We start from the raw sequence: 25147 nt of genomic DNA on the forward strand, positions 1-25147 counted from the left end.
CTCGGTCTTCAGCACACGATCCCCAGGAGATGGGGAAACGCTATTCCTTTATTTACAGAGGGCAGTGGTTTGTATGTTTTCTGAAGTCTGCAGCCCACTGACAGGAAAACCTCCCCCTGTTTCTGACTTCTAGCTTATTAAAGGCCAGAGGATGCCAAAGTCAAGTTGAAAAGTTTTACCAGGAGGAAAAAAAAAAACAAAGTATAAATGGAATCAAATCATAAGAAATACTTGGTGTGAAGGAGCAGAGGACTGCACAATCATTTTTCTGTTTTATCCAGTTCTTTGCAACTGAAAATCTTCACTAGATTTTGAATTAGAGGGAGAGCTGATGATCTAATGGGAGAAGCTGAGTCCTCTAAGAAGAAACTGGTTATCTGAGATCCAACAACACTTTCTTGTAGATTAGAACCCAGCTTTGAAGTTTCACTTTTTGAGCATGGCTCAGTGACTTCTGCTATTGCCAACAAAAAAGAAAATCAAGAACATATTATGCAGAATGGCCTCAGTGGTGAAAAAGCAGCATCTAGCCTCCTTACTTCATCAATTGGGCAGAGGCCCCTTAATGTCAGCAATCTCTTGTTTAGATGGTTACCTGAAGAAAGAAAAAACAAACTGTCCTTTATGATGATTCTGTTTAGCAGGGGGAAAAAAAATTGTAACCGGCCAGTGGCAAACAACAAAACTTTTGAAAAAGAAGACCTGGGGAGAGTCCAGGGCAGTTTCATAATGGGTATGAATAGTTATTTTGCTGCCCTTTTTTTTTTTTTTTTTTGGTCTAAATCTTTCTGGGGTTTGATGTGGATCTCTATTTGTTCAGGAAACTGTGACGTGTGTTCTGGGCAGGGTTTGAGGTTTTGGAACCTTTTCTAAAAGGGACAGAGAGCACCCGGCTACATTTCCCTTTTGTAAGGTTGGTGTGCAGGCGGTGGAGCCAAAGTGAGCCTGTCACAATGCAGGTGCTCTTCCGGTGCAGTGGGCTTGTCCTGGCTCTAGCCATCATCCTGATTTTGGATTCTTCAGTTCAAGGTAAGACCCAGGTATCTTGTCCCTTTGTAATTTTCCTTATAAGGCCCAGGGTCCACACAAATGATTATATTAATTTTAAGGTACAGAATGTATTCTATTTGGAAAAGTGGTGCCTCCCTCAAAAAAGAAAGAAAGAAAAAGAAAGAAAGAAAAAATGATTTAGGGTCGCTGACTGAGTTTTGTTAAGTTTGCTACCAAAAAAAAAAAAAAAAAATTTAAACTGAGGCAGGTGCAGCCTTATAAGTTCTTATAATGATTGAAATGTACAGTTTTATTTTGGATGAAATGTATGGTTTATAAATTTTAAAAAACTTTTTTTAAAAGATCAAGAGGGAGTTCCCTGGTCATCGAATGGTCAGGATTTGGCGCTTTCACCACTTCGGCCCGGGTTCAACCCCTGGTCTGGGAACTGAGATCCTATATCAAGCCGCTACATGCCATGGCCAAAAATAAATAAATAAATAAAGCTCAAGAAAGGAATATAGAAAATTGGAGTTCCATTGTGGCTCAGCGATTAACGAACCCAACTAGCATCCATGAGGACGTGGGTTCAATCCCTAGCCTTGCTCAGTGGGATAAGGATCTGGCATTGCCGTGAGCTGTGGTGTAGGTCCCAGACACAGCTTGGATCTGATGTTGCTGTGACTCTGGTGTAGGCTGATGGCTACAGCTCCGATTGGACCCCTAGCCTATGAACATCCATATGCCGCAGGTGTGGTCCTAAAGAGACAAAAAGACCAAAATAAATAAATAAATAAAATAATGTTATCTGAAAGAATATGCAAAACTAGTCAGAAATTTTTTTTAAAAAAAGGAATATAGAAAATTACCTACCCCTAGGTGTCCACATAAATCCCAAATTTTAACATAATACAAAATTTTTGTAATCACCCTGACACTGGGAGATGCTATTTTTGAAATCAGAGTAAATTTTTGTATTTTTTCTTCTTTTTTTAAACTTTGTTCTTAGTGACAATTCAATTATGGTTAGACATTGTTAATGCAAACCCTCTCAGATTTTAAAGAGAGGCCAAAGAATTTTAATAATTGTGCTGTTGCTCAGAGAAACATCACATTTGGAAATTTCTTGATAGGTTTCTTTATCATTCAGGGTTGTTTAGTAAGAATGAAACAACTTAAAACCTTTAATGACTAAGAAAATGAAAATGATAAATTTGTAAGAAAAATACAATTTCTTCTCCTTTGGTAAATAAAGGTTCACGTCTGAATAAGGCAGAAAATCACAGCCTGATAAAGAGATGGGAGAACTCATAGTAGAAAAACATTAAGTTCCTCCAACTCGTAAAGGAAATATTGAGTCATAATTACACACATGAGCTGGATTTTTTTCTTCGAAGTGACTTAGTTTTCTTGTTTTTACTTCTGGTGGAAATAAAATTGTACAGATGATCTCAGATACATTCATTATGTATTGGAAATGTATAAAATCACTTTCTTCTTGTTGTGTAATCACCGAAGAAAAAAACCAGCAAGGTATGTTGCTGAAACTTTTAATCTATTTTTAAAATATCAAAAATTGTTGATTGTAAGGAATAAACTTTACTTGGATCTTTTAGAGAAAACCTTCAGCTTAATGAAATAATTCCCTAATGTCTTCTGATAAGATCCAGGCAGTGAGGTCCATGTTTGTAGCACAGACTTGAGTGGCCACTTGGTGCTGGGCCTACCCTGACCGTGAGTCTTTTTTTTGTTTGTTTGTCTTTTTAGGGCCGCACCCACAGCATATGGAGGTTCCCAGGCTAGGGGTCCAACTGGAGCTGTAACTGCAGAACTACACCACAGCCACAGCAATGCCAGATCCGAGCCACATCTTCGACGTACACCACAGTTCATGGCAATGCGGGATTCTTAACCCACTGAGGCCAGGGATCAAACCCACATCCTCATGGATACTGGCTGGGTTCGTTAACCACTGAGCTACAATGGGAACTCCAAGCTATGAGTTTTTACATCTTCAAAATTTCACAGAAATGTTTAATTCTCCACTAAGATTCAATACGGAAAAGTAAAATTAAAACAAAAATGTTCTTTATGTGGCAGGTATTCCTTAGAAAGTAAGTAGTGAAGAAACCAGGAAGTTCCTGTCGTGGCATGGTGGAAACAAATCTGGCTAGTATCCATGAGGATGGGGGTTCGATCCCTGGTCTCGCTCAGTGAGTGAAGGATCCAGTATTGCCCTGAGCTGTGGCTTGGATCCCGAGTTGCTGTGGCTGTAGCGTAGGCCAGCAGCTACAGCTCCAATTTGACCCCTAACCTGGGAACTGACATATGCCACAGGTGCAGGCCTAAAAAACAAATGAACAAACAAAAAAGAAAGTAGTAAAGACACCATATAAAGTTGTATAAAGAACTAGCATTTATGTCATCACTGAGCAGATTCAGCTCTTTGTTGGAAAGGGAACCAAAAAAGAGAGAATGAATGGGCTGAAAAACTAGGGTGTTTCCAAAGGAGAAGCGCAGTTTGTATGGGAATTAAGGGTTTGTGCCTATGTCTGAGTAAGAAGGGAAACATATGACCACCCGTGGCTGCATGTGGGAGTGACAGCAGCTCAAGACTGCAATGCAGAGAGGCCACTATTTCACCATATTTCCATGTGATGCAAGATATAATTCCATGGCGTTCTTCCCCCACATAAAATTTTTTTTTTCTTAACCCATTGATTTGACTGATCTAATCCACTAGACTTGCTCTGGCTTGCTTTTACCAAAACAAAATATCTTAGATTACTGCATTAGTTTGCTAGGGCTGCCATAACAAAGTACCATAGACTGTGTGGCTTAAACGACAGGAATTTACTTCCTCACAGTTCTGGAGGCTACAAGTCCAAGATCAAGGTATCGGCAAGGCCGGTTTCATTCTGAAGCTTCTCTCCTTGGCTTGTAGGTGGCTGTCTTCTCTCTGTCTTCACATGGTCCTCCCTCTGTCTGTGTCCAGGACACAAGCCATATTAGATTAGGGCTCATCCATATGACCTCATTTTATCTCAGTTACCTCTTAAGGCCCCATCTCCAAATACAGTTCCATTCTGAGGCACTAGGGGTTAGGACTTCAATACATTGAACTGGGGGGTGGGGGACACAATTCAGCTCACATCAATGACTATAAATCAAACCCAAGTAAAGACATGGTGTAAAAGCCTATCTATCAAGTCCAAAGAGAGGGAAGTCTGGCAATGTGTGTGTGAGGGACCTGGAGAGAACAGACGGCATTTAATCAATTGAATGTAGAGCTCCAGGGGGTTATTGGTGAGGCCTGCGAATCCCAAACTCTTTTATTGCCTCTCTTTTTCAAAGATGCTCATAAAGAGGGAAAATGGAAAACCCATGAACAGGTGTGGCCAAGGGGCAGTGGTCATTGCCAGGCCACAGGTCCACTCTACACTGCCTCTGAGAGCACAACCATGATATTGATTCCACGTGCGTGCACTGCTGTTTGATTGTAAAGTCATTTCACATCCATTCTCTGGTAATGATCCATTCTTGTCATATTCCCTGTGAGAAGGACTTAACACCAATTTATAGAGGAGAAAACTAGATCTTACATTCCTCATCTCATTTGCTCTTTACATAAACCTCTTGCGAAAAATTTATGAGACGTGCCCAAGGCCCATTACAACTAATTAATGGTAGGAATGCTCATTCGATTTCAAATCAAAGTTAACTTGCTGTGGCAATTAAGCTGTATTCTAGGTAGATTAGAGATTCTCTATTTAAAGCAAATAACCTTGCTTTGACTATAGCCCTTGCTATAAAAACCACTGAGTTGAGGGACAGAGAGGGAGAAATTGAAAGTAAACTTGGAACTTTTTATAGCTTGTCAAACCACCCAAAGGTAGGGGAATTTATTTGTCTTGTGGAATTGATTGGCAGGTAGGAAGCAGCTCCAACTTCATGGTAACGTCTGTTTGAATGCTATCAAATGTTAAATCAAAATAGTTTTCCTCCTACCCCACCAGGAAAACTAAAGTTTCTGCTTAATTTTTCTAACACTTAAAGTATCTCCATTAAAAATAGGAAATTAGCAAACTGATATGATGTTGGGGAAAAACTGATACTACAATATGAAAAGATAGATTACTGGGGTAAATTTGCTCTGGTAATGTTTATTCATAGAAAATAGTTTGCTAAAGCAGGACTAGTAACTGTGTGAGAGAAAAAGGGGCAGAGACTGAGAGAAAAGCAGTGGAGGTGGACAGTGAAGGAAGTGATTCTAAATAAAAACCATTCTTCTTCTCCCTTGAATCCACCACAAAATTAACCAGCAGATCTGTAATGGGGTGGGGGTGGGGGGCTCTTAGGAAGGTAATTTTTCTCTTCATGAGCATACTCCTTTTTATTTTTTAAATTACGGTAATCCTAAGACATTTCTCTCAAGCAAGATAGAATCAAGATACTCCCACACATCGGGGGCTGGAACTGTTGAATTTTCATACTCTGCCAACACCCTTGAATAAATATGTCAGGAACTCTGTGTCTGTAACTACATTCTTTATTTTAAAGGAGATTTAAAATCATCAGTCTGTGTTGATCATTTTATAATGTATAGCAATATAGGATCCTATGTCATGTACCTGGTGTTGTAATATAGTGTTGTAGGTCAACTATACTTTTAAAAAAATATTATTCTATTTATATGAAATGTCCAACGTGGCCAAAAATATAGACACAAAAAGTACATCGATTAATGGTTACCTAAGGAATAAGAAGCATAGCATACAGGAGCTGGATAGATAAGGATAGGGGATTTCACTGTGATGATAAAACTGTTCTAAATTTGTGGTGATACAGTCTTTGAACAACTTATGGTTTCCAAATGAGACAGGTTGGGGGGTGGGGGATGTACAGAGTGTTTGGGATGGAAATGTTATAAAATTTGGTTGTGATGATTGTTGTGCACCTATAAATATAATAAAATTCATTAAGTAATTTTAAAAACTAAAGGGGCAAAAAAAATAAATCTGTGGTGATAATAGTACATACATATGAATATGCTAAAAACCACTAAATTTTCCCTGTTAGAAGAGTGAGTTGTGTGCTATGTGAAATACATAGCAATGAAACATTTTAAAATAAATTACAATACAAAAAAAGGAAAAAAAAAGAGGTAGAAACCACTCCATATAAAATAAATACAGATACATTGCATAGCAAAAAAAAAAAAAAATGAAATTAAAAAAATGAAGTAATCAGTCCCAAATGAGATACACATTTTTTGAGGAGAGATGGACATTTACGGTTGATTTCTTTGTAAATTTTGTAATCTTGGAGTTCCCCTTGTGGCTCAGAAAAAAAAGAATCTGACTAGCATCCATAAGGATGCAGGTTCGATCCCTGGCCTCACTCAGTGGGTTAAGGATCCAGCGTTGCCTTGAGCTGTGGTGTAGTGCCAGATCCCACGTTGCTGTGGCTGTGGCTGTGGTATAGGCTGGTGGCTACAGCTCCAATTTGATCTCTAGCCTGGGAACCTCCATATGCCTCAGGTGCAGCCCTGAAAAGACAAAAAAAAAAAAAAAAATCGTAATCTTTTTTTTGCTGGGGGGGTGGAGGCACCCTGCAGCATACAGAGTTCCCAGGCCAGGGATCAGATCCCAGCTGTAGCTGTAGCAATGCTGGATCCTTTAACCCACTGTGCCTGGGTGGGGATCAAACGCTGAGTCCTTGTGCTGCAAAGATAATGCTGGTCCCCTTGGGCCACAGCTGGAATTCCAGATGTCCTTATAAATTTTGGAACAGCTTTACTGAGATAGAGTCACATACCATAAATCCACCCATCTAAAGTACACATCAATGGGAGTTCCCATTGTGGCTCAGTGGTAATGAACCCAACTAGTATCCATGAGGTTGCAGGTTCCATTCCTGGCCTCGCTCAGTGGGTTAAGGATCTGGTGTTGCCATGAGCTGTGGTGTAGGTCGCAGATGCCGCTGGGATCCTGTGTTGCATAGGCAGGCAGCTGCAGCTCCTATTCCACCCCTAGCATGGGAACTTTCATATACCACAAGTGCAGCCCTAAACAGCAATCAATCAATCAACCAATAAATAAAAATAGTATCACTTGTTTTTTGTTTGTTTTACTTTTTAAAATATGGCTGTTATAACACTGAAAATTCCCTATGAAGGTATTGTTCCTCTTATGTTTCTATTGGACAGTGCTGGTCTAGATGGCATAGGGTGTGAAGATAGCGCCCTCTACTGGAGAAGATGTTGGATTTTTTTGATCCGATTTAACACGAGGAGGCTTCTAAGTAGCAACTCATCAGATGCCAAACTTATGCTTCCTCGGGAAAAGAATCAGAGGAGAAAGCTAAAAAATATTAAATATATAGCATATCCAAAGGCTTGTGTTAGAAGTTTCACAAACTTTTATCTCGTTTAAACAGGAACTCAGGGATACTATTACTTGCATTTTAAAGATGAGAAATTGAGAATCAGAGAGGTACTACATGGTACAACCAGAATTTGAATTTGATCTCTGTACAAGCTGTTCACGATCAGAGACAGTCCTCATCAGAGAAGCTAGCATTTAAAGAGCTCTGGCGGTGGTGCTAGGCACTATTCTAAGAACTTAACATTTTTATCTCATTATTAGATCTATTACTGTTGCCATTTTCTGGATGAGGAAATGGAGGTACAGGGAAGATAAGATGGTCAAGATTACATAGCTTGTAAGGGGCAGACACCATAATGTCATCTTGCTGCCTTACCTCCAGCCTCCTAGCAGTGCCAGAGCTAACTTGTTGCAGATGACTAGCATCCCAGACCAGAACCTGAAAACTGTATCGAGGAACTATGGGGAAGATTGTATTAGAATAGCAGTTCTGGGAGTTCCCGTTGTGGCGCAGTGGTTAACGAATCCGACTAGGAACCATGAGGTTGCGGGTTCGGTCCCTGCCCTTGCTCAGTGGGTTGACGATCCGGTGTTGCCGTGAGCGGTGGAGTAGGTTGCAGACGCGGCTCGGATCCCGCGTTGCTGTGGCTCTGGCGTAGGCCGGCGGGCTACAGCTCCGATTCGACCCCTAGCCTTGGGAACCTCCATATGCCGCGGCAGCAGCCCAAGAAATGGCAAAAAAGACAAAAAAGACAAAAAAAAAAAAAAAAAAAAGAATAGCAGTTCTGAAAGGAAGGAAGACAGAAAATAATGAGAGAACACTTACTTTCTACAGTGCCTTTAAAAAATATTTTTGGAGTTCCCGTCGTGGCGCAGTGGTTAACGAATCCGACTAGGAACCATGAGGTTGCGGGTTCGATCCCTGTCCTTGCTCAATGGGTCAAGGTTCCGGCGTTGCCGTGAGCTGTGGTGTAGGTCGCAGACGCGGCTCGGATCCTGCGTTGCTGTGGCTCTGGCATAGGCTGGCAGCTACAGCTCCGATTCGACCCCTAACCCAGGAACCTCCATATGCTGCAGGAGCGGCCCAAGAAATGGCAAACAAACAAACAAACAAACAAAAAAACAACCCCCCCAAAAAATTTTTTTTAAAAGGATACTGTTTATTACAGCAATTTAGAAAATAAAGTGAAAAAAGAATCACCAGTCTACCACTATAGTTATTTTTATGTTTCCTCCCACTTCCCCCCAGTATCTATCTATGTAGTTTCATTAACAACTATTCTGCATAGAGTGATATTCTTCTTTTCTTCCCCCACTCATTTAAAAATAAAGATTTTCCTGGATTCCCCTTGGGGCATAGTGAGATCTGCTGTGGTCACTGCAGTGGCTGAGGTGGCCACTACGGTGCGGGTTCAATCCCTGGCCCAGGAACTTCTACATGCCACAGGTGTAGCAAAAAATATATATGTATATATCTAGATAGATACATAGATTTTTTCCTATGATGCTAGTCTTTTCCATAATTACATTTTGCCTATTTGGTTAATATTCTTTCATATGAATGCCCCATAATTTACCTAAGTTTTTTTTTTTTTTTTTTTTTTTTTGTCTTTTTGTCTTTTCTAGGGCTGCACTTGCGGCATATGGAGGTTCCCAGGCTAGGGGTCTAATCCCAGCTGTAGCTGCTGGACTACGCCAGAGCCACAGCAACGCAGGATCTAAGCCACGTCTGTGACCTACACCACAGCTCACAGCAATGCCAAATCCTTAACCCACTGATCAAGGCCAGGGATCGAACCCATAACCCCATGGTTCGTAGTCAAATTTGTTAACCACTGAGCCATGACGGAAACGCCTACCTGAGTGTTTTCTATTGTTTCATTAGTTAATTCCTGTTTCCCCATTTTAAATAAGTCTAAAGTGAACAGCATTGTGTATTATTTATATATTACATTCTCTTTCTATATATAATGCATATCGATGTAATAACTTGGGAATGTTGTATTTATAAAATTTTATAAATAATTAATCAGAAATATTAGCTAGGACAAAGACAGGTATAAATAGACACACCAGAGTCATGAGGAAAGAGGACATTTAGAAAAAGCACTGTGGTTCTGCAATCTTTTTTTTTTTTTTTTTTTTTTTTTTTGTCTTTTTGCTATTTCTTATGCCGCTCCCGCGGCATATGGAGGTTCCCAGGCTAGGGGTTGAATCGGAGCTGCTGCCACCAGCCTACACCAGAGCCACAGCAACGCGGGATCCGAGGCGTGTCTGCAACCTACACCACAGCTCAGGGCAACGCCGGATCGTTAACCCACTGAGCAAGGGCAGGACCGAACCCGAAACCTCATGGTTCCTAGTCGATTCGTTAACCACTGCGCCACGACGGGAACTCCGGTTCTGCAATCTTTTAAGAACAAAGTCCTTGGCCATGCCATTGAGATGTAACATGAACTTGACTTCAGTAGAGGTTCTACTTTTCAACCTCTTATAGTTGAGAACAGAACACAATTTGTGCATACTCTCCTAGAAACCCAGGTACCTAAAGGGAGAAAAAAGCAACTCTAAAATTCATGGTCTCTGAGGGGGTTGGGTAATGAGATTAGGAGTAACTTTTCTTTTGTTTGCAACATTTTTCAAATTTTTCTTTCTTTTTTCCTCTCTCTTTCTTTTGCCACACCTCAACATATGGAAGCTCCTGGGCTGTGATTGAATCTGACCTATGGCATAGCTGCAGCAATGCTGGATCCTTAACCCACTGTGCTGGGCCGGCGATCAAACCTGTGGTACCACAGACAACACCACATCCTTAACCCACTGTGCCACTGCAGGAACTCCACTAAAAGTTTCTATAGCGAACACACATTCCTTTTCTAACACAAATGTCATTGACGATCATGACAAAAGCAATCTAGATGTAATAAATATTCAAGTAGACTCTCCATTTTTAGAAGAGAATACTATAAAAGGGAGAGACCTCTCTAGACCTTGAGTTAAAGTCAGGAAACCCTTGACAAGTTGCTGTATGAGTCCAGTTACATAAAATTCTAGAAAATGCAAACTACTTTTTTTTTTGGCTTTTTTGTCTTTTGTCTTTTTGTCTTTTTTGTTGTTGTTGTTGTTGCTATTTCTTGGGCCACTCCCGCGGCATATGGAGGTTCCCAGGCTAGGGGTCGAATTGGAGCTGTAGCCACCGGCCTACACCAGAGCCACAGCAACGCAGGATCCGAGCCGCATCTGCAACCTACACCAAAGCTCACGGCAACGCCAGATCGTTAACCCACTGAGCAAGGGCAGGGACCGAACCCGCAACCTCATGGTTCCTAGTCGGATTCGTTAACCACTGCGCCACGACGGGAACTCCCCAAACTACTTTTTAATGACAGAAAGCAGACTGATGGTTGGCAGGAGGTTGAGGAGAGTCAGGAGGAGGGAAGGAAAAGCAGAGGACCACAAAGGACATAAGGAAACTCTGGGGGGTGTTGGGTATGTTCCTGCCCTTGACTGGGGTGATGGATCCATGGTGTATCCATGTGTCAAAAACATTAAATTGTATGCTTTAAATATGCACAGCTTGTTGTATGTCAAGTCCATCTTAATAAAGCTGTTAAAAATTAAAACAATGAATTTTGAATAGATAATGCGTACATAGGGCTCAAAAACCTAAAGGTTCAAAAGGATGTGCATTAACAGAACACTGTAAACCAACAATAATGGAAAAAATAAAAATAATTTTTTTAAAAAAAGGATATGCAGTGAAAAGTCAGCATCTTTCCTTTCACTGTCTTCCAGCCACCAATTTCTTCCACAAAGATGATCAGTTTGTTGTGTACTTTTTCAGGGTGTTCTGTGCATGTAAGCATATATGTAAATATACTCTTAAAAACGCAAATACACACAAATGGTAACGCACAAGGCATAGTGTTTGTTCTTTACTTTTTTCAACTTAATTATACACCTTGGAGGAGTTCCCATCGTGGCTCAGCAGAAATGAATCTGACTAGTGTCCCTGAGGTTGCAGGTTCGATCCCTAGCCTTGCTCAGTGGGTTAAGGATTTGGTGTTGCCATGAGCTGTGGTGTAGGCTGCAGATGAGGCTCAGATCTGGTGTTGCTGTGGCTGTGGTGTAAGCTGGCAGCTGTAGCTCCAATTTGACTCCTCACCTGGGAACCTCCATGTGCCGTGGATGCAGCCCTAAAAAGACAAAAAACGAAACAAAACAATATATATATAACTATATATATATATACCCCTTGGAGAGTATTCTGTATTAGTACCTAGACACCTGCCTCATTCCTTTAATAGCTATATAGTACCGCAGACTGTGCCTTAATTCATTAACATTTAATTTTCCAGTCTTTTACTCTTGCAAAAAAAGTTGCAGTGATTGTCCACAACACTGTTTTTCATTTTATTATATTTTGTGTTCTTAGATAGTTGTTACCTTTTGCATCTCAATCTATACAGGACAATAATGGGCTGGGCTCTAAAATCATCTTTCCTGCTTTTCAGGAATTTCAGATGTGCCCCTTCTTGTTAGGTGATTATTAGTTTCACTTTTGTGAGTCAAGTACATACTTCAGGTAGTGAGGAGGTGACCTTTGGAAGGGTGGTGAAGTATTTTGCACCACTAGGTCTCCATCCTTGCTAAAATGAAGAATGAAGAATTTATTTCATGAATTAATAAGGGATCTCCTATATGAGTTCTCAACACAGGATATGGAGACTTTTGCATAGAAATTAAACTCAAAAGAGGCTGTGACAGACCAGCTTCTGTGAAGAGAGGAAGCTTGTTCTTTTGAAATTGCTGCCTAGATCTGAGGACAAAGAAAGTGGTCAAGTCGTTATCTACTCTTCATTCCCAAGGACACCATAAAGCCCTACAGCCCCAGGGCTCTGTAACATCTTGGGTACTACTTGGTGTACTCCTTAACCTTTCTGAACATGACTGGACTTATCGCCAGCAGAAGAGGCAGACTTTGGGGTCAGATGTGGTCAAACTGAATCCTAGATCCTCTACTTTGCACCTACAGGGCCTCAGTCTTCTTTTGGATGAAATGGAAATAACAGTACAAAGATAATAATGGTTAATATTATGAAATGTTTACTGTGTGCCTGGCACTATGTTAAAGTCTTTACATTTAACATGCACGTCCTCATTTAATTTTTGTGACCAGCTTATCAAAGAGTACAAAGCTACTCTTAGTAGCTTGGTTTTCTGGTGGAGCCTTGAGGAAGTGAAAGTTTCACAGCTCACCAGCAGCTGAGCTGCAACTTCATTCCAGGCAGCTAATTGCCAGAGCCTATTCTAACTTCAAACGCTAGGCTACTTGACATGGGGTGCTTGAGCTGTGAGAAGGACAAATGGTGTAGATAAAAAGCTGGCAAATAATGGGTGAACCTGCTACAGGAATGGTCATAAAACCTGTTCACACCTTACCTACCAAATTTAGAACTTATTTAATTAAAATTTTCTTAGGGATAGAGTGATCAAAGCTCTGTAAGAGGTAATTATTGACCACGTGGTTTCCTTGTTTGGGCAGGTTCTCCTGTGCGGAAAGCCAGGTACCAGTGGGTTCGCTGCAGTCCTGACAGTGATTCTCCAAACTGCATTGATGAAAAGGGACCAGTGTTTGACCTACTTCCAGGTGAATCCAACAGAATCCTACCTCCAAGGACTGACCCTTTTTCGTAAGTGGATTTTGATTTTACTTTCACCAGTCTTTGCTGAGATCTCAGCATGGAGGTGGGGTGGGCTACCCTGAGTGTTTTTCTACAAATTCTTGCTTCCATGGTTTGGTTTTCACTGCACAGTAAAGGGTACAGGGTAAAACTGTGTTGTATTTTTTAAAATTTATTTTTATTTTTTGTATAGTTGATTTACAATGCTGTTCCACTTTCTGCCGCACAGCAGAGTGACTCAGTCATAAATATATACATATATTCTTTCTCCATATTCTTTTCCATCATGGTCTACCCCAGGAGATTGGATATAGTTGCCGGTGCTATATGGTAGGAACTTGTTTATCTAAAACTGTACCGTATTTACTGGTATATGAGATGCAAAAGGATATATGATTTATCTACACTTTTTCTTGTAGCAGAAACAAAAATTCAATACTTTTCACCGATAAGTATTGAAAATGACTGAACAGTATTTTATTAATGTAAATAGAGCACGTTATAGAATAAAATCCAAAAGGAGTCTATTGCTTGAATGGACAAAAATGTGGTATACCCCTCAAGTGGAGTATTTTTTTGGCCGTAAGAAAGGAAGTACTGATAAGTGCTACAACATGGATGAATCCTGAAAACATTATCCAAAGTGAAGGAAACAAGACTCACACTAAAAAACACATATTGTATGATTCCATTTATATGAAATGTCCAGAAGAGGCAGATCCATAGAGACTAAAAATAGATTAGTGGTTGCCAGGGCTGTGGGGGAGGGAGGAGTAAAGACAATACTATTAGATACGGGATTTTTGAGGGGTGATAAAAATGTTCTGGAATCAGATAATGGTGATTAAATAAAAGAAGAAATTAGGGAAAGGAAAATGAAATGGCCATGACTCATACTAAAGAAAGCCAAGTCTCTCTCTCCCCTTTTTTTTTTTTTTAATGGCTGCACCTGCGACACATGGACGCCCCCGGCTAGGGGTTGAATTGGAGCTACAGCTGCAAGTTGCAGATTCTTGCTGTCCCCCACTCCTTCTCCTCACCGCTTCTGGTTCTACCTTTCACCCAGGGTGCTTGCTAAGATCACAATTACTCCTGGGTGACACATCTGCTGTTTAGTTCCCTTTGTTTAGCTTACCTGATTTCTCGATTGCTTCCAAAAACAGTTGACCCCTATCTTTTGAAACACTTTTTTTCTCTGGGCATCCATGGCCCCATCTTATCTTGGATTTTCTTCTACTTCCCTGGCTGTTCTTTTTCCACTGACCAACTCTGATCAATATTTAATATGTTGTTGCGGTCCTGGCTCTGTTCTAGGCTGCTTCTGTATCTACATGCTTCCTTTGGGTGACTTTATCCTGTTCCATGGCTTTTAATACTGTGTGTGTGTGTGTGAGTGAGAGAGAGAGAGAGAGAGAGAGAGAGAGAGAGAGAGAGAGAGAGAGAGAGAGAGAGAAACTGTCAAATCTGTTTCCAGCTCTGATTCCTCTTCCCTCACTGCACAGCCTAAGCTAGCCACCAGGTCACTCTCTACTGTGTTAGTCCACTTTGTTTCTCTGCATAGCATTTAGCCCCATCTAATATTTTCCTAATTTACTTACTCACTTTTGTCTGTCTTCCCCTCTAAGTTATAAACTTCTTGAGCAGGGACCTCACCTATAAGTCCCCATTCTATTCCAGGCACCCAGAACAGGATTCAATAAACATTGAACACATGCATGAAGGAAACTCTGATCTATTGTACGGCCTACGGTTTATTATTTTCGTGACCAACAGGCTGTGAAATTCAACATTTGTTCGATACTTGTTGCCTTGTTCTGCCACTGATGGGTAGCACTATTGCTCTGGTCTCTTAATGCTGAGTGGACTTCTAACTACCACACTGAAGCCAGTTGAATGAATGCAATTATTTGGGGGAAGAAACTGAATATTAATATGCTGGCAAATATAATGCTTGCCTGTTACAGCGACGTTCTCTTTTGAAGTACTATAAAATTATTAGAAGTTTTGCAGAATTTAAATTAGAAAAAATGTCATCTATATAGGCTGACTTGTTTGTCCTTTCCTTAGTGGAAAAAAATATAAAAATGGGGTATTTTTTTTGTAAAAAATAAATGATCCCTTAAGTAAATTCCAAATATAGGATTGCTATGTTAGTGAAAAGAAACAGCATTTTGGGAGTTCCTATCATGGCTCAGTGGTTAACAAACCTGACTAGTATCCCTGAGGACATGGGTTCCATTCGCAGCCTTGCTGGGTTAAGGATCCAGCGTCACCGTAAGCTGTGGTGTAGATCGTAGACTTGGCTTGGATCCCGTGTTGCTGTGGCTGTAGTTAGGCCAGCAGCTATAACTCTGATGTGACCCCTAGCCCGGGAACCTCCATATGCCACAGATGTGGCCCCAAAAAGACAAAAAAAATTTGGCATTTTACATGAATCTTTAATGAGATATAGAATTGATAAATGCAATGAGTTAGATTCAATAAATATACACAAATATATGGAAAGGTCTAATTTATTTTTTGTTTTAAAGTGGGGAATAACTGGGACGCTTTTAACATCTAATTTGAGCAACTAAGTGGCTGCAATTATTTCCTAAAAATTTGTTATGATTATCTTTGTGCATCTCAAACTTTAATGTGTTCTTTTCCCCCATTTTTCTATCTTACTTCAGAATGACAAGATCCAAGAACTTGAATGATGTCTTCCCTCTTTCTGAGGACTTTTCAGGCTCTGGCTCTGGAGCAGGATCTGGAAGTGGCTCCCTAAATGAAATTGAACAGGAATATCAACCAGTAGAAGAAAACAATGCTTTTTATGACAACTTTAGGTCTTTGGAGAGAAATCTGCCCTCAGACAACCAGGACTTGGGTCTAGATGGACAAGAAGATGATTTTACTGTGTAAAAGAGAGGGTTTCCAACCTTGACACCAGGAAATATATTTTGTGTACCATGGTTAAGTGATTAATTTTGGGACAAAAAGCTTTAAAGGAAAATTTAAAACATCTAAAAAAGAAGTTTAAGTTTCATCATCTTTTTTCCCCCCAATTCTTAAAGCCTCCTTTATTCTATTATCCTGGAAAATACCTGCATTTCCTTTGTAATACAGTCAACATCATTCTGAAGTTAACTAGACTTTTCCCATACCTATACAATTGCTTTAAAGAATAAATTATACTGTTTTTTAAAAATGTAGTTTGAGAAGGAAATTGACAGGCACTATTTCATATCTAAGTCTTCAGGAACATGATTCTGATTGTGAAATCTAAATATGCCTCCTTTCTCATGAAAAAACACAGATGAATGTACAGAGTGGGTATTTTACATGTTTCACTGTGTGAAGTTAATTGCTATAGTACTACTATTGGATGTGTTTTCAGAGCTAGTGGATATGGTTTGCTTAGAACTGTGATTGCTGTCACAATGAGAAAGTTAACACCCAAATTAAAGCACAGTTGTGTGCTCAATACCTCATACTGCTTTACCTTTTTTCTTGGATACCTGTGTATTTTCAAATGTTACTCTATTAAAGCAGAAGTATAGTCAAAAGGCTAAACTGTCTTGATTCTCTTGTTTATGAAATAATTATTTTTGTTCAGATGTCTGTAGATTCTAGTCAAAATATCTGTAAAATTATTTTACAACAAAAGCAAATTTTGTAATTAGAATCAAATCCTATCAACTAGCAGACGAAGAAAACAATCAAGCTACAGTTAAAGAGTTATTCTTGTCCAAACACTTCCTCTTCTTGAAGGCTATTCCCATCTCTGTTTCCCTTAGTTCTGAAAAGCCTGTCAGCACCATTGTCATGGATCTCATGCTGCACCATTTAGATCCCCTCTTCAGAACTGAGGATTTGTTCAAAGCAACCTCTGCTGAAGAGAGACACATAGTTCAAGGCCACACTCCTTTCCACAGTCTGCACCCAGTGCCTAGTTGATATGGGCATATGAATGCCAGACCCTTCCCTCGAACTCGGGGCAACTCAGCAGGGCTATCACAGATTCAGAGTTCCCTGAGGAGTCAGCTGAGGGTTTGTAGGGACTGGTTCGCAGCTCAGTTTCTTTCTTAGTCTTTTTTCCTTTCACTCTCCCATGAGACCTCCCTTAGAAATTTTCTGCATGCTAATTTTCATCTCAGAGTTTGCTCCATGGAGACTCCAACTTGCAACAGTTGGTGCCAAGACGGTAGAAAGTAGATGCTAAAATGGGATTTGGAGCTGGATCCCCTGCTGCCTTGCCGTAGACGCAGAACAGGCACAAGAGAGCATCAGTTGTTCAAACTTTCACTGATGATGAACTGGGAATGGTATACCAGTGGAAAGAAATGCACTAAGGGGTGGTGTATGAAGCAGCTGAGAAATACAGGGAAGTAGTCAATATAAAGACAATGGTATTAGATGGCTCTTGCTGGGGATGATTAATGAAAGACCAGGGATGATTAATTAAAGACTAAATGTGAAAAATAATGGGCCTCCTCAGCAGCATATTAAGAAACTCTCTTCTGCAGTGGAAAGGCAGGAAAAGCCAAGGCCCAGGCCCAGAATGTAACCATAAAAGTAGCAGAGTTCAGGAATCTTGTCAACCTAGCCAAGACTGTTATGCAACATCAGGACCCAGATTGGGAAAATACTGGACCTTAGAAATGAGGACATCTGGGTAGAAATGTCTCTGGGTTGATTCAGAATTTGAATCCTCAGACTTCCTCAAACCCTCCGAATCTATAGAAGAGTCCCACTCCTTACGAACTAATGCTTTCCTCTGCCCTTTAAGACCACATGTACACTCCCTTAAGTCCTGTCCCACCTCCCTGCATAGCCACCAGATCAGTAACCAAAGTTACAATATAAGCCAACAGAAACTATTGGGCCTGCTAAGGAGGAAAGGTGGAGGTTCTGCAGAACTTAGCTATCATGCCCCTCAGAAACCAAGAGAGTGTCTACGTGGCTTAACTCTAAGAGTGCTAGATCAAGGGATGGAGGCAAAACATCAAGTTGGATAAGGGAGTGTTCACCAGTATGGAAGTACCCTTCTGGGGTGGAAGTTTTAACACCATGACAAGAACCCCAGGAGAAGATGTTGACATGCTGCTAGAATGGCTCTTAGAAGCTTGGAGAAAGTGACAGCTCCTCTTAAGTAGAACTGCTAGACCTGCCACGGCAGGCAGTGGAAGAAAGGGTTGAAAGGTGTATGGAAGTGAGCATGCTAGAATGGACACACTATATAACCTTGAAAAATCCACCAAATGACTTTGTTCTGGAGTTTTCATCCTGGTGCAGCGGAAACGAATCCAACTAGGAACCACGAGGTTGTGGGTTCAATCCCTGGCCTCGCTCAGTCGGTTAACAATCTGGCGTTGCTGTGAGCTGTGGTGTAGGTTGGCAGCTGCAGCTCTGATTCAACCCCTAGCCTGGGAACTTCCACGTGCTGAGGGTGCGGACCTAAAAAGACCAAAAAAAAAAAAAAAAAAAAAAAAAAAAAAAAAAAAGAGAGAGAGAGAATCAGAAACAGATTATGTTCTCTTGGGACAGATGACAGTATACATTTAGTCTATTCCCAGGGCTATGTTAAATCTTCTACCCTCTGCCGTAGTCCAATCTCAAGAGACCTGGACTGGTAGGACTTCTCACAGAATATCATGGTGATCCACTGTATGGATGTATCATAAGCCTGTGTCCATACTGCCATGTCATGTGCCAATGATGCCCTGACATCTCTCCATCAGCTCATATCTATGGCCATGTGGTGGAAGAAGGGTTTTTTTATGACTGACAAAGTAGGAATAAGATCAAGTTTAGTTCACAGATGGATTGGCCTGTTGTATAGGTTCAAGCCAAAAATGGATGGGAGCTGCACAGCAGTGCCAATCAGGAACAACCTTAAAAACAGCTGTGAGAGGAAGTCCTTCCAGAGAGCAGAGCTTTAGGTGGTTTACCTGGTCATTTACTCTGTGTGGAAAGAGAAGCAGGTCAAGGTTAAGATATATATAGTTTCATGTTAGCGGTAAATGTTTTGGTCAGTTGATAAGGGGCCTAAGATAGAAGAGATGAGAAGATTGGGAACTAAGAAGTCCAGGGTAAAGGCCCATGAGTGGACCAGTGAGAGAAGATGCTGTGTGAAAACCTTTGTGTCAAATGCCAATGCCAATGAGAAAGCATCTAGTACAGTAGAGGCACAACCAGGTAGACTAAATGATGTGGGCAGATATCAACCTCTATCATGGCTACCCTAATGATAGCACATTATAACTAATGGAGGGGTAGCCATAGTGGCAGAGAGGGAGGCTCTGCCTGGGTTTCCACTGACCAAGGTTAATTTAGCTATATGTTGCCCAATGTCCATATACTAGTGACAGAGCTGACTGCTGACATGGTACCATTCTCCAAGGAGACTTTGATGGCAGGTTGACTATATTAGGCTCCTTCCATCCTAGAGGGGCCAGAGATTTGTTCTAACAGGAATAGACATGTATTCTAACAGGAAAATACATGTATGTATTTTCTTTCCTACTCTTGGGGCCTCCAAGGGCTTACAGAATGTTTGATCTACCATCATGATTTTGTTTATGACACTGGATGAGGCCAAAGGGCCCAATTTATAGCAAGGAGATTCAGCAGTGGCACATGATGATGAGATCCACTGTTTCCAACATGATAGAATGATGGAAGGGCCTATTGAAGGCACAACTGAGATACCAGCTTGGTAATGACATACTGAGGTTGGGACACCAACTTTCAGGATGCAGTATACATGCTAAATCAACAAATGTTATATTGTGCTGTGTCCTTAATTCTAAAGCTGAGCTTTAAAATTGCAAAGTCCTGCTTAAATACCAATTTAACTTTTTATTAGCTTTGTAACTTAACGCAAGTTACTTAATTTTGTCAATATTGTCTTGGAAGGGCAACGTTGCGAAGGTGGGAATTGTGTAGGGCTTCTGGGGCCAAATGACTGGGTTCAATTCTGTCACTTACTAACTAGGTAACATCAGATGAGTTAACTCATTTAACCTCTCTGTACCTTGGTTTCCTCCTCTTTAAAGTGAAGATGATGATAGTGACTGCCTTACAAATTTGTTGAGAAGATTAATGTACGTCAAGTGCTAAGAACAATGTCACTGAGTGAATGATCAATAAATGCAAGCTATTATCATTATCTGCACTACAGGTTAACAATATTTGCCCATAGGGTCGTGGTGAAGATTAATTGAAGCAATATATGATATGATTAACTCAAAGCCCCTAAAAATGAGCCTTACAATTCACAAGGTTATTTTAAAGATTCCTGGCATAACCAGGTACTGTGCTAGGTACTAAAAATACAAAGGGAAGCAAAGACACACCAGACACCCTTTGTCCTTGAGCTCAGAGTCTAACACGGATCAAATGAGAGTGAATATAATATGTTAGTCTTTCCTGGCACAAAGGAAGATAGATAGATACATATAAATATTCTCATGTACGTAGGATAAATAGTACATAACCCATGTTCTTTCTCATTCTCACTCTTTTACCTTTGAGTTGTATTTATCAATCAATCATTGCCATAATTACAGAGTATGAGGGAAAGGAAGGGGTTGGACTTCTTCCAATTTGTACTTTGGAGTACCTCTCTAATTTACAGTCACTCTTCCTCAGATTATACAACCAACAAAAACTTACTAAGAACCAAGACACCAGGAATAAACAGTTAAGACTACTCACAAAGTAGTGGGGGAAACAAATAACTGTAACACATTTTACAGTATAGATTTTTTTCAAATCTATTATAAACAAAATGCTAAGGTAGCAAAGAGAAGGGAATGATTGATTTTGCAGAATCTTTTTGTCAACTCTCAGCAGGTAGTCTGTTTTATCACTCAAATTACTGCTTAAAATATTAATACAATTGATCTTTGAGAAGTCTATTTGTCTTCTTAAGTTTATAATAAACTAAGGTTTCTCAGCCTTGGCATTGCTGACATTTGGGCAGGATATTTCTTTGTTGTAGGGGGCTGTAGTGTGGATTGTAGGATGCTTACCAGCACTTCTGATCTTAGCAGCATTCCCCCAGACTTGACAATCAAAAATGTTTCCAGGAGTTCCCGTCGTGGCGCAGTGGTTAATGAATCCAACTAGGAACCATGAGGTTGCGGGTTCGGTCCCTGCCCTTGCTCAGTGGGTTAACGATCCGGCGTTGCCGTGAGCTGTGGTGTAGGTTGCAGACACGGCTCAGATCCTGCGTTGCTGTGGCTCTGGCGTAGGCCGGAGGCTACAGCTCTGATTCGACCCCTAGCATGGGAACCTCCATATGCCGTGGGAGCGGCCCAAGAAATAGCAAAAAGGCAAACAAACAAACAAAAAAAACATTTCCAGACATTGCCAAATGCCCACTGCACTAAGCCAATAATTACTTTTGGACTGAAGTCTTTACCTGTTATGTTCACACCTTGTAACAGAACAGTATGATTTGGATTTCCTCTCATGCTCAGTGGTAATAAACCAGACTAGTATCCACAAAGATTCGTGTTTGATCCCTGACCTCACTCAGGGGCTAAGGATCTGGTATCATCGTGAGCTGTGGTATAGGCTGCAGATGCAGCTTGGATCCTGAGTTGCTGTGGATGTGGCAGAGGCCAGCAGCTGCAGCTCTGATTTGACCCCTAACCTGAGAACTTCCACATGCTGCAGGTGCAGCCCTAAAAAGAAAAAAAAAAAGTATGATTTATCATTGATCATTTCTCCATAGGAGCTAGAAACTTTGATATCACAATCATTCAGCGACTTGATAGGTGATTTGTTACAAAGGTAATTGCATCCATGATTTATGCACAAAGCTACATTTTTAGATGTCTGTATGTTGATTATTGGATGTTTTGTTTCTTTTTCTTCACAAGGACAAACTGCTATTAAAATGGGACTTTCAGAGAATAAGAAAGAACTCTTCGAAGTTAAAAATATAATAGTATCTATTAGTTATCTATTGCTGTGTGATAAATTACCTCAAAACAGTGGCTTAAAACAATAATAAACATGTATTGTTTCATAATTTTTGTGGATCTGAAATTTGGGAGAGGATTACCTAAGTCACTGTGGTTAAGGGAGGTCTCTCATAAGAGTGCAGTTAGGATGTCAGCTGGGCTGCAGTCATCTGAAGACTTGACTAGGGTGGGAGGATCAGCTTTTCAAATGGCTCATTCACACGCCTGGCAAGTCAGTCTAGCTGTTTCACAGGAGGCCTCAGTTCCTTACTATGTGGGCTTCTCCACTGGGCTACATCACGTGGCTGCTGACTTCTCTCAGAGTGACTGATCCAAAAAAAGAGCAAGTTGGAAGCAGATGTGGAAGTCATACACCATCACTTCCACCTTACTCTGCTGGTCCCACAGACCAACCTTAATAGAATCTGAGAAGGCGCAACACAAAGATATGGATCACTGGGGGCCCTAGACGTTGGTTACCATAACACAGTAATGAAAAAAGTTGTAGGGGTTGGACCATAACATTTCCAGATTTTCCCTAGATAATCACCTAGGAAGGGGAACCACAAGAGAGACAGATGGAAAATAGGAAAGAAAAAGTAAGAGAATGACAGAGTCAATCAGGAAGCCCAATATAAGACTAATAGAAGATCCAGGAAGAAAGAGGAGAGAAAAGAGAAGGGAAGAAATCACCAAAGAAATTACCAAAGATTGCAAGATATCATCATAAGAGGAGTTCCAGCTGTGGTGCAGCAAGTGTAAGGATCCAGTGTTGTCTCTGTGGTGGCATGGGTTCAATCCTTTGCCCGAAGCAGTAGGTTAAGGATCTGGCATTGCTACAGCTGAAGCTTGGATTCGCTCCCTGGCCCAGGGAACTTTCATATGCCATGAGTGTGGCAACAAAACAAAACAAAACACAGAAAATTCTCCCCCTCCCCCCACAAGTGGATACCCAGTTTTCCCAGGCATTGAACAACTGGAAAATGAAATTATGCTTAGGAATTAACAAAAGATGTATAATATCTCTACAACGAAAATTACAAAACATTGCTAGGAGAAATTAAAGACCTTAATAGAGAAATATACCATTTTTATGGGTTGGAAGCTGCAAATTGTTAATATTTCAATATTCCTCAAATAGAGATATAGGTCCAACGCAATCCCAATAAAAATCACAGTAGCTTTTTTTTTAATAAGGTGGATTAACTATTCAAAAACTGTATGTAAATACAAAGAACTTAGGACCACCAAAACATTCTTGAAAAAGAACTGAGTTGAATAATTACAATTCCTTACTTCAAGGTTTACTATAAAGCTATAGTAATCACGACAATGTGGTATTGCATAAAGAGACCAAGAGATCAATGAAACAATGAAAAGTCCAGATATAGATCCATAACTATAGAGTTAACAGATTTTTGACAAAGGCACCAAAGCAATTTAATGGGGAAAGGAAATTATTTTAAACAAATAGTGCTGGACACAAATAAGCCCTCAAATCTTAGTGTACATTATTTGCAAAACTTATTTCGAGAAGGATCTCATACCTAAATGTAAAAGCCAAAATTCTCAGGTCATCCAAAAACATTATTAAGAAAATAAACAGTGAAGCTAAAGACTGGGAGAAAATATTTACAATTAATATATCTGACATAGTACTTGTACCCAAAGTATTTGATAAACTGTAACTCAATAATAAAGACAAATACCCCAATGAAAAATTGGCAAGTCTTTTCATTTTTCCTTTTTATTGATGTATAAGTGACTTACAATATTATATTAATTTCAGGTAACGAACAGAGTGATTTGATACTTTATACACTTTATCTATACACCATAATGCTAACCGGAGCATTAAAATGATAATAGAGATGAACTTTAAAACATGTATAAAGGAGTTCCGTTGTGGCTCAGTGGCTAGCGAACCTATCATCCATGAGATGCAGGTTCGATCCCTGGCCTCGCTCAGTGGGTTAAGGATTCAGTGTTGCCATGAGCTATGGCGTAGGCTGGTGGATTCCGATTGGACCCCCAGCCTGGGAACCTCCATATGCCGCGAGTGCAACCCCAAAAGACAAAAGATCAAATATATATATTATATTGATATCCCACTCTAGTGAATAAGAATTTTACAGGTACACCAAAAAGCACATTTAACCATAGTGTAGGGCTTATCCACAGATCAGTTTTCACAGAAATTTCTGCTTTATAAACTTGGTTTAGGATTTTTTGTTTTCCTTCCTTTTCCTAAGAGTTTAATTTGCTTCTTTTGTGTGTGGTAAAAAACACATAACATCCAATATACCATCTGAACCATTTTTAGGCATAAAGTACAGTAGTGTTAACTAACTATATTCACAGTATTGTGAAATGGATTTCCAGAACTTTTTCATCTTGCAAATTTGAAACTCTATACTATTAAATTCTCCTTTACCCTTCTCCCCAACCTATCGTAACCATTCTACTGTTTCTATGACTACGGCTACTTTAATATCTCCTGTAATTGGAATCACACTGTATTTGTCTTTTTGTGACTGGCCTATTTCCCTTAGCATAATGTCTTCAAGTTTCATCTATGTTGTAGCATGTGACTTGATTTTCTTCCTTTCTAAGACCGATTAATATTCCACTCACCTGCCCATGAACATGGTCATGCAAATAAATCATTAATCCCTATCCTCAGTTTTTTGGGAAGGATACCCAGAACCAGGACTGTGAAGTCATACGGTAGTTCCATTCTCACTTTTTTGAAGAACCTCCATATTGTTTTCCATAGGGATTGTACCATCTTGCAATCTCACCAACAACGCTGCACAGGGTTTTGATTTCGCGACATTCGCACCTACAGTTATTATTTTCTGGGTTTCAAAAAAAAAGGTGGAGTTCCCGTCGTGGCGCAGTGGTTAACGAATCCGACTAGGAACCATGAGGTTGTGGGTTCGGTCCCTGCCCTTGCTCAGTGGGTTAACGATCCGGCTTTGCCGTGAGCTGTGGTGTAGGTTGCAGACGCGGCTCGGATCCCGCGTTGCTGTGGCTCTGGCGTAGGCCGGTGGCTACAGCTCCGATTCCACCCCTAGCCTGGGAACCTCCATATGCCGCGGGAGCGGCCCAAGAAATAGCAACAACAACA

At 40.4% G+C, this 25147-nt stretch overlaps 1 protein-coding gene across 1 annotated transcript; it reads left to right on the forward strand.

Moving 5' to 3' along the window:
- SRGN (serglycin) lies at positions 721–16615 on the forward strand. Its single transcript, XM_013990411.2, has 3 exons — positions 721–1029; positions 12922–13069; positions 15733–16615. The coding sequence occupies exons 1-3, from the start codon at positions 954–956 to the stop codon at positions 15962–15964; spliced, it is 456 nt and encodes a 151-aa protein (XP_013845865.1). The 5' UTR covers positions 721–953; the 3' UTR covers positions 15965–16615.

The sequence above is a fragment of the Sus scrofa genome, chromosome 14, assembly GCF_000003025.6.
Source record: "Sus scrofa isolate TJ Tabasco breed Duroc chromosome 14, Sscrofa11.1, whole genome shotgun sequence".
Lineage (NCBI taxonomy): Eukaryota > Metazoa > Chordata > Mammalia > Artiodactyla > Suidae > Sus > Sus scrofa.